An 11076-nucleotide genomic window follows, 5' to 3' on the forward strand; every position below is an offset into this window, starting at 1 on the left:
TTAGCTTAAATCCTTCTTTCTGGTTGACATCTGTTAAGGCAGAAGCAAGATACATAAGCTCTCTTAATCCCCTAGCTCAGTCGAAAATGCCACAGATATTTTTCATAGGGGAAATTGTTAAAGGGGAGAATACACGAACCAAGCTGGGACTGAAGTTTCTTAACAACTGGGCAATCTGCAAAGCACTGGTTCTTCAAGATGAAGCTTTCCTCAAAAAATGCCAGCTCCCAACATCAGCTAAACTTGTAAGTTTTCATTCTTTTTTCATCTTTGCTTCATCTATTGACTATCTTTCAATGGTAAAGAAACTTAGGAAGGCAGAGCACAATGGGTTGTACTCCTTCACGTAGTGATATTGTTAAAAATCCTGAAACAAAGTTGATGGATGAAAGAATTACATTAGTTGACCGAGGAGGTGAAGGTTTTTCATTTCCTTTGCTGATCAAAGGCTCCTCTTCTTGTGATACTGAAGGAATAAGAGAGGAGGAGGCTCAAGTTAAAGATCACTTCTTCAAAAATTTATCAAATGAAGAGAAGGATGTTAATTTCTATTCCTCATCTGAGGATCCTTTGCTGTCTGAGCTGGACCAGGAAGAGAAAGAAATTGAAAAGATAGTCTCAAAGACTGAGATAGCTATTTCTGAATCGATGAAGTTAAACAAAGGTAAACATATGGCAGAAGCAATTATGATAAAAAAACAACAAAGTTCTGAGTCAGAAAAGGTTGATGCTACCATGGGAGATAAAAGTGAAAACAACAAAAATCAAAAACACAAAAATGGAAAGAAGCAAAGGAACAGGCAGGGAAAATCAGGGCGTCCTTGCAAAATTAAAGAGAAATCCAATCCTTCTGTATGTCAGCCGGAGAAAAAGGTAGATTTCCCAGACGCTCTTGTTAAGGCCCATCAAAACGCATATGCATATCTCAATCCTAATATTGCCAAATATAAGGCTATCTTATGCATGACAGATCAGGTTACTGAAACGCAATTAATTGTGCAACAATTGGTGAACTTTTTGCTTTTTCGTTTTGATGGAATCAACCACCTTTTAGAAGAAATTATTGAAGATGGAGAAAACCTGCTGAAAGAAGTGGGAGGGACCCTGGTTTGGCCAGCTGGCAAAGAAAATCCAAAAGAGCAGCCAGATCTTTTGCAACAATTACTACAATACACTGTCAACAAAATGCAATTGTTAAATGGAACTGTGGCCTCTTTAGCCTCTGATGTCCTGCAGGAGTCTTGCAGCTTTTTGCAGTCTGCAAGTACCAGTTTAGAAGAAAAAATGAAAGCAAAGCAACATCTTGATGAACACTTGGTCAGGATAATAAAGAACCTTGAAGAATCTGCAGTTGGATCTTCCAATCATTACCTTGATGATATGACTCTTTATTCTGAAGACAGTGGAATAGGCATTGACAGTGAATCAGTGAAAGATTTGAATATTATTGATCGGCATGGAATGGAAACAAATTGTGAGGGCATTCACAAAAGTCCATGCAACTCCAGGAATGGTGTAAGCATGTCCCAAGACTGTGTGCTGGAAAAACCGTTTAAGAATATATCTTACTCACCTCCACAGACAAGGAGTTCAATATCATCATCTGAGGTAGTATCAAAAATTAGATCCACTTTTCTCCAACATCAAAATATCTTGAAAACTTTTAACTCTGGGCACTCTGATATAACCCATGAAAGTAATAGCTTCAAACAGAGTGAATTGGGCAGCATTTCCTCCACAAATGAAGACAATAGTGCCAACAGTTTATCTGAGGAAGAATGTGACTCTATAAGTCTGTCTGAAAAAGAAAAAAATCCTTTATCTAAAAGATCTATATCTTTTCCTGCAGCGCAAGAGAATAGACAGAAGCCTTCCACCAAACAAATAGATAGCACAGATAATGAGATAATTCTCAAAATGAAAGATGCCATTAGTGAAAAGATAAAATTTGTTCCAGCTAAATGTCGGCAAAGGGCATGGATGGAAGATGAAAATGGAAAAGAATTTCTGAGACCTAGTACAGCCTCTGGGGGCCAGAAGACACGGATTAAACAGAAACGGTCTAGGTCTGAGGTGTCTCTCAAAAGTCATGCTGAGGACCCAACTCTTTTGGAACTTCAAAGAACTCAAAAAGATCTTGACAGAAGATTAGAATTATTTTATCAATTAAATGGGAAAGAGGAAATCATTGATACATTGGAAATATTGAATCCAAAAGAATTGTCTGACTCAGAATATTTTGAGCCTATTGCTCACAGAACTTCCACTAATAAACTGAAAGCATCTCTTGCTAAAAATTTCAATATACTGCCTGATTCTTCATGTAGATACAATGAAAATGTAAAATGTAAAAAATCGGCCACAACTGGCATGTCTTCAGAAGATCTGATATCTATAAAAGAAAATTATTCTGGGACCGCCAAACCGAACACTCTACCATGTAAATCTGTGAAAAAATTAATTGAAACATTTAGCCCATCTGAAAGTCTGGTGAAACACTCAAACTTAAGAACGTTGGGCCCAATAAAATGTGTCAGAAAGTTTGGACTTCAAAGCATTTCTCCCAACCTTCCACTTTCCAAAGGATTTGTGCCCTTAAATCATAAACATCAAGTTTCACCATTAGAAGATACCAGTTGCAAAAACATCAGAACTAGACATTGTACTCTTAGTGACAATAGTTCAATGGAATTTGCAAGTAGTCTTGATACAAATGAGGATTCTGGTGAGATTGATATGGAAAACCTACCTCCTCCACCACCTGAAATGTTAATGGAAATGTTACTTGAATCGACTGAATGTTCAGGAGATCTAAAAATGGAAGAAAACTATTTGGAAGTGGTTGATAAGACTACCAGAGCAAATGAACAGTGCACCACCAAGAAAATTACTCAGATTTCTCCACGGAGGAAACTTTCTATCTGTTCACTTGATTTGTTACCAAATAAGAAACTCAGCAATTCCCCAGCTGTCAACAAAACACCAAATAACGAGGTAGATACCATACCAAATAAATATTTCTTGGAGTTGAGTGCAACTCATATGTCTGATTGCCGCAAAAGGGATGATGAAATGGAAAAGGTTGCAGATCTATACAAACAGTCTTGTAAAATAATACCTCTTCCAAATCCTAAAGAAGCATCAGAACCAAATGGGAGCAATCCAGGAAACACGATTAACAATGAAGTTCCTTTACCTGAAAAGCAAAGTTCTCCTGATTTATTAAAGAAAAATGAGAAAATGTCAGGTTTTATCAGCCGAATATCACCAGTAAGAATACCACCTACCTCACCTCCTAATCAGAAGAGGTTTCCAAGTCCACCACTGTATCACAGAGCTATTCATCAAGTTTCTTCTCCCATTCTACATCAGCAACCTAGTCCCTCAACTCACTCCAGGTCAGCAAGTCCCCCAGTACAGAGAAAAGTGATTTCCCCACCACCCCAGCAAAATCTCTCTAATCCTCCAGTAATACGCAAACAACAAAGTTCCCAGAATCAAAAAGTGTCCAGCCTACCATCCCATGACCAAGAAGCAAACCCACCTCCTTTTGGAACTACTCCATCTATTTCCCCATTTCAGTTTCATAGATGTTTACAAAACAATATGGACTCCAAGGACGAGCCACATTCTGCCTCCCCAAAGTTTGTTAGCAATGTTCACTCAATATTTTGCCCAGCTACTTCTTCTTTATTTGAAGCCAAGCCAGTGGTGTCATCAAACATCAACCCAATGGGAGGGGCTATGGCCCACCCTGAAGCCTCAACATCTGTAAGGAGAAATAGCAACAGGCAACTTGTGGGTCAACAGAGGACGATCAACAGTGCCACTAGTCCTCAGCCTTGCCTCAGAAGGAGCTTCTCTGATCACAGGCCTGAATTCCAGCTTCCACTGCCAGTTTTTGTTACAGCAGAAAGTGACCCTGTGCTTAATCAAGCAAGGTAAGAAGCCTTAATTTCAAAACTTTTCACTGCCTTTAGATGTATAGCCTGATTGTCAGGATCAGCATGGTTTATAATTCAATATAGTAGCTCTTTTCTGACAAGCCATTGTTTCCATGAGTAAAGACTTGTAGAAAAGGGGCACATCTCCTTGTGGCACATTTGCACATTGGTTTTAATAGTACATAATCATCCTGCTCTAATTTCTGACATAGTCTGAGAACACAGGCAGGCTAACATCAGCATCAGCCAGGCTGCTTCCTTATCAGGTTTCTTATTGTGAGAAAGGATTTCAAATTTCCCATCTCTGAAACTAACTAGCTGGCTATAGGCTTTTTCTGGTAACTACATTTCACAAAGTTGTGCTGAAGCTAACCTCTTGAAGAAAGGGTAGTGCGCTGATATAATAAACACAGGACCAAAAATAGAGAAATTTTGCTTATTACTTGAGAATGTTCTTCTTTTACTCAAGTTATCTCTACTGGCCTAGGTGTTTTACATATACCATATTTGACAGTCTAAATTCCTCTTGGTAGTGTTACTGTTTTACCATGGCTGATACAGTGTGATGAGTTTTCTTATTGTTTCTTTACTCATCAGCAATCATTATTGCTGATTGTTCTGGAATCTCTTCATGTGAAGAGTAAGTTCCAATGTTTAAAAATGTAAGAATACTAATAGACCTCCAATTGAAATTGAGCAAAGAGTGTAATGCAGCTGCTAAGAAGACCAGCACAGTCCTTGGCTGCACCAGTAGAAGCATTAAATGCAGATTATGAAAGGTAACTGTTCTGTTTTTCTTTGTAGGGTTAGGCCACACTTAGAATATGATGACCAGAATAGTTAAGGACTTGGGAAGCTTTATCTTACAAAGGAGAAATCTAAGAGGATATATGATAGTTGTCCCAGAATAACTTAAAGTTTGTCACCTGCAGAAAAGAGCAAAATTATTCTCTGTTGCAACTGAGAAAATATGGACTAGCAGATTGAAATTAAAAGAAAGATATATTTATGCTCAACAACAGTAGGAATTTCCTAACGATCATTGCGGGACAATGGAAGAGTCTATCAAGAATTGTGGTAGCCCCCTTCTTAATTGGAGGCTTTCAAACAGGAGGTGAAGAAGAGGATACTTTAGTGAAGCCTGAATTAAAGAGGAGGTTAGGCTAGATCAGTGTTTCTCAACCTCAAGAACTTTAAGATGTGTGGACTTCACTTCTCAAAATTCCCCAGGATACCGGCTGGGAAATTCTGGTATTTCAAGTCTGTATACCTTAAAGTTGCTGATATTGAGAAATGCTGTACTAAATGATGTACAGTAGCCTCTTCCAACCTATACATTATATGTTTGTATGCATTTTATTTACCAATCACGTTAATGAATGTGACAAAACAGGCAACCAGTTATTAGGGGAAGTCTACTTGGCAAGCCTGTAGTTACTGCTTCTATCTTATTATGGCCATTTATTTTTTTTATTTATTTTTTAAAGAGGACAGAGGCCTTAGGTTTTTTGTTTTTTTTTTAATCAGCTATCTTCAAGCCTGGATTCAGCTTGACAACTTGAAAGCAAATAAATAGGGGAAAAAATGTTTGACAGATTATTACATCAACAAGCTGGGTAGCAGTTTTCTATGGAACATTTATTCTCTCATCAGATTCTGCAGTATAACAAACAAATGTGTCAATGGTCCCAAATTAGAACTGTACAGTACAGTAATGTCCATTAACAGTTTCCTGACAGTTTCGTTTCCCTGAATAACAAGGGAATAGAGACTGTCAGACTTTGAAGCTAAGGGAGCTAGCAAACCACTGTAATGGTATGGAAAGAAGAGGTAGATTACTTTAGTCTTCATTTGGTCGTTAGTTAAAATCAGACACAACATGAAAAAACACTACAAAACCATATAGTATTTGAGCATGTATCATGAGGGGGGAAAGCTTTTATTTTAAGCTAATGAATACCAGATTAAAATCTTCCACTTGTATAATGGTTCGGCTGGGAGCTGAAAAGGGATGCTAATCAAATATTTCACTTAATGTTAAGGCATCATATCCAAACGTAGTAAATTACTTCATTATTGTTGTTTACAAATTCTCAAGAAACCAGTCTTTAAACTCAGGAAATAGGCTTCTAAATCACAAATCATAAAAGTATGCTGTAAAACTCTCTTATGTTATTACAAAATATTATTTTAAGGTTAAATCTCTCAATAAAAATCATTCATATTATAAAACAGATTGCTGTAAATAAAATGCATGATATTTTGATTTATGTACAAAACCTGGAGGTAGATATATGTCCATACTAAGTTTCTCTTTATTATTGGAGTTTAAGAAACTGTTCTATCTGACATAATTCAATTTTTTAAAGTTTCCTATCAATATTTTACAATAGTCCAACCTGTATTATTATGATTTATTTTACTATATGTTAGAATCAACATACATAGGCATTTTGCTCTATAAATAGTATAAAATATTAGACTTTCCCTAATAAAATTAACCTACCTTGTTGATAAGGATTTAAAACAATTTTTAGGAAGTGTATATTTGTAGAAGGAAACATTGGGTAATTGTGATAATACATAATTGCAGGAAGAGGAAATGCTAGAAGCAATTCTGATTGGAGGACATGAGTTTTGTATCTAAATCATTACTTGTCTCTGAATTTTACATTGTGATGCAGCCATTCAGGTTCTAAAGGTTTTTCATCAGGTTTTGTCCATCTGCCCTTTGATTTTTCTGTTTTATTGTTACATTTTGGACAACTGGCTATGTAGGTTTTGAAACTGTGGCTGGCTTTTTTCATATAGTTTCTCTGCCTAGTTTATCCCTTGAAGGGGAAAAAAATATTCCACGACCATTTAATTTCAAGGCTGTCCTTGAAATTAAATGCACCGCTCCCCTCCCCCCCCCACACACACACCATCAAAGTAATAAAAACAATGAAAAGTATGGCCATAAGAATCCTTTATGGTACAGGCCGGAAAAGCCTATCATGTAACCAATGGTAACAGGATAGCAATGCAGCTGGCCAAACTTGGTGCTATCACTTTGTTTTAATGTCTGATCTCTCCTGTGTCCCTGTCAAAACAGACATGGAAGATGGATCCCAGAAGCTGGAAGGAACATGCCCACGGCATTTAAGGTGTTTAACAGGAATTGGACTGATCCTTCTCTTGAATGTATTAATAATCTCATTATTGTTAAAGCATGTTTGGTTGTATTGACAGACAAAGTTGTGTAAGAAGAGGATATGTGTTACTCTAAAATGGAATGCTTGAGACAATTTTAGGCTGCCTCAAATATGTATTGAGGATGAGAGGAAAGCAACAACATAAGGACTGGCATAAAAATGTGGTTCCTGGGGAATGTTCATGTTGTGAGGATGCAATGGTGAGATCTTAATGATTGTCATTTTATGGTTCTAATAAAGATAATATTCAACTAAGGATTTGGATTATTTTTCTCCATCAACCATCATAACTCATTGTAGTTTTTACTGAAGATGTTGTGGTAAATTCCCTTTTTCATTGCCCCTAAAATTTTTAACAGAAACATATATGTCAGATGTGTCATTCAGCACTGGTAACTAGTGCTGAATGTAACTAGGTAACATTACCTAGTTTGGGTAGGGAAATGTCTGCAATAAAAACAACCAAGTTCAGAGAGCACCAAGGACCCCTCATTTCAACCTTGAGCTGCAAATATTCTCCTTCATTGGTAGTATGTATGCCAGTATTAAGTAGGATGTTGATATGTATCCTATGGTTCCACCAAAATTCAGGAAAATTGAATGACAGATGTAAAAATTCAACATCTTGATAATCTCAACTTGCCAAGTTATGATAGAATTCTTGAAAAAAGTTATATTATCTGTTAACGTAGATCACATGTTTCTTCCAGAAGTTCATACATATCAATTTCTCTTACCATTTTTTTCCACAACAGCCCTATGAAGCAGGCTGGGATGAGAGTATGATTGATCAAAAATCAATCAATAAGCTTTCATGATTGTAAATAAACTTGAACTTGGATCTTTCCAGACCTAATCCAACATCTGATCTACTACCTATTAAACATTTGTGGGCATAAACTAATGGGCATGTTGGGCAATTAATAATAATTCTAACACAATTGTAATTTCAGTGCCTTTCAGACCTTCCTGCTTTTTACATAAAAACAATACTGTATATTTTAAAAATCCATTCTATTAATATGTGTTTAATGTGTGCATGTTTTATGCAGGTCACTGAAATATGATATTTAGAATGCAAAATATTTGCACTAGGAATTCTTGTATTCCAGGGATAATTTTATTGTTTTCTTCAAAGAAATTGGAATTAAAAATGAACTGATAATTTTCTTCCTTTCTTAGATTAACACACCTTCTCTTGTTATTTTATTTGAAATATTAAATTTCACTAGGCTTTTTTTTTTCTTTTGCAGCATGGAAAATGGCCTTTTAAAGGAAGAAGATTCTTGGAAAAGCAAATATTTCTCTGAGGGAAAGGGAATAGGCAAGTCATCTTCTTATCCTGAACTCTTCATTGTGGGTCAAGGACTCCAGAAGGCCTAAGTGAAATTAGTAAGATTGGAAGAAGTCAGAACCCAGACTGAAGATATCTAATGTTGTCCTATGGAACCTACATTCCTTTTACTATCTATATCCGAGAAGACAAGATATTGGGTAGAATTTGACAGCTGAACACTGTGAGGCTCTAAAATACATTTGTACTGCATTCTAAGCTGTAGAGCTCACAGCTTAGAAAATAAGAGTGTCTATTCAAAATATGCAAAAATATGTAGTGTTGTGAGCCACAGAAAGCATGTAAAATGCCAGACATCTACACAACCTAATTTTAGATAACTCTAGTAAAGGGGTAAAGTCTACATAGTTTAGGGAATGACAAGGGAAAGCAGCCGATGAAAACATCTGGTGTAGGAGTCTCCTTTATCACTTATATTTTTATGAAAGTTTGTTGTTAAACTAAGAAAAAAGACTACCATTGGAAGTGGGTATGCCTATTTAACAAAAGGATCCCATAGTAGGCACAGTCAGTTGCAAATAACTATTTCATTAGGCAACAGAGTGGTTGTTCCTTGCCATCCATTATTTACACATTAAGAACAACTATAAAAGAATTAAGAGTTTCTGGAAGTCTAGTTAACACCAAGGAGATGCCCATAGCCACACTAATGCTCATGGTCACTTTCCAGTAGTAGCTTCTGCTGGACTACAGAAAGCTTAATAGAAAAGCAGCAATATCTGTTAAAAAAAACCTGGAAGCACAATTCAATAGTGCACATAACTCTTTCTTGGACAAAGATAGATGATAGAGATAGATTGATAGATAGATAGATTATAGAGATGATATCTATTAGGAAGAGCACTGAGTTCTGTCTGTAAGTGAAGTAAGCAGATGATATAGTATAAATAACTGGGATGAACTATGTATTGGAATAGTAACCCCAAAGGAGATTTTTGGCCATCTTTGGTCAGTCCACACATACTGCAAAACTAGGTTGTATATCACCTAGTTTTTGACTGTATATCCATGTATTCTAGTTAGCTATGCATCTTTGTCTTGTATTATTCTGAAGTGCCATCATTAATGTATAAGGGAATAAAAATTAAGTAGCCAATACACAAGAGTATCAATTTAGTATTTGTATTTAATAATGATTTCTTTAAAACTCTGTTTTGTCAGAGGTAACCTCAGTCATTGTATAATCTCACTGCTTCCATGTTTCAGGCTTCATCTTGATTAGAAAAAAAATGTCACACAATTATAGCAGCTCTTAAGATGTAGATTTGACTGAAGAGATGAAGGCACAATAAACCAAATCTTTCTTATATTCCATTCAATTTTATTTGATTCACAGTGTAGAATTGCAGAAAGAGTAGAGTCCCATTGCATTAATAATGTTGATGAAGTTGTTCGATGGGATACTAAATCATGTATCGTGATTTAAAGCATCCTTTCCCAATGTAGCATACACCAGATGGATTGGACATCTGGACATCTAGATTATTCCATTCCAGTAATCCCAAAACAGTATAAAATCAAACAAATTTAGAGGGCATCAGCCTGGGAAGGTTCCTTTAAAACAGAAAATAGTCTATATTGTGAAACGTGAAAGCCATAGATTATTTTTTTAAGAAGAATTTCTGTATGTAAGCACATTCATTTGTTACTAACCTGTTTTATGAGGATGATTTTTCTAAAAAAAAATCTGTAAAAGTATTTTAAAATTTTATTTTATAGTTATGCATATTTTTGTAAATTTCACCACGGGTTTTCTCCACATGTATATGATTATGAACATGACTTAATAACTCAACTATAAATATAACTTGGTAATTATTTTAAATGTATATTTGGGTTGTTGTTTTTTTGTTTTTTATTTAACTCTACTTTAAGAAACCAATGTTTGTGTTTTAGACTGTGTTTGTGTGATTTTAAATCAAGGACTGATTAATACAAATATTAGGATGAAACTAAAAATTTGTTGTATAGGCAAATGTTCAAACCTTACCTAATAAAATCGTGCCATCAGAGAGGAACTTACTGTAGCTTCAGAGGCATGCGCAAACATTCCCTGCTTTTCTTAGGAAGAAAAAAGCTGTCCAGTATGTTGCACTGCAAGGTCAGCCCCTTTGGTGCATGCACATAACATCATGATGCATGAAGAAGAGGGGCTGGACTTGCAACATGATGCTTTGTCATTGACTCAGGCAGCCTATACAGTAAATTGTATGAATTAATGTCACACTTCTGTGCAGATGCCACACTATGGCTCCTTAAGTTCACATTTCAAAGAACAGAACAATTAATCAGTGGAATGATTTGCCTCCAGAAGTTGTGGATGATCCAACTCTGGAGGTTTTTAAGAAGAGATTAGGCAACTATTTGTCTGAAATGGTACAGGGTTTCCTGCCTGAGCAGAAGGTTAGACTAGAAGACCTCCAAGGTCCCTTCCAACTCTATTATTCTCTTATTCTTTGCAATTCATTATTTTGGATCTGCTATCAAATATATCAGCTGTTTGCTGTGGAATCAGCAGAGAAATTTGGACAATTTCAAGAAGGCAATGGAAAAAGTACCGCTGTTGTTGTGCTAAGAAAACTGC

The 11076-nt window shown here is 36.0% G+C and overlaps 1 protein-coding gene across 1 annotated transcript; it reads left to right on the top strand.

Moving 5' to 3' along the window:
* Positions 1-327: 327 nt before the first annotated feature.
* On the top strand, positions 328-8521 carry PCARE (photoreceptor cilium actin regulator). The gene is made up of 2 exons (XM_070949660.1): positions 328-3941; positions 8392-8521. The coding sequence occupies exons 1-2, from the start codon at positions 328-330 to the stop codon at positions 8519-8521; spliced, it is 3744 nt and encodes a 1247-aa protein (XP_070805761.1).
* The last annotated feature ends 2555 nt before the right edge of the window (positions 8522-11076 follow it).

Source organism: Pituophis catenifer, unplaced genomic scaffold (genome assembly GCF_029215685.1).
Source record: "Pituophis catenifer annectens isolate HBS135680 unplaced genomic scaffold, rPitCat1.0.hap2 SCAF_1, whole genome shotgun sequence".
In the NCBI taxonomy this organism is placed as follows: Eukaryota; Metazoa; Chordata; class Lepidosauria; order Squamata; family Colubridae; genus Pituophis; species Pituophis catenifer.

What these genes read in the sequence shown, in the direction of transcription:
- PCARE (XM_070949660.1), top strand. Translation starts at nt 328, where the DNA reads ATGGGTTGTACTCCTTCACGTAGTGATATTGTTAAAAATCCTGAAACA. An exon ending in CCTGTGCTTAATCAAGCAAG is followed by an intron (nt 3,942 to 8,391) that starts GTAAGAAGCCTT and finishes TTTCTTTTGCAG; the next exon opens with CATGGAAAATGGCCTTTTAA.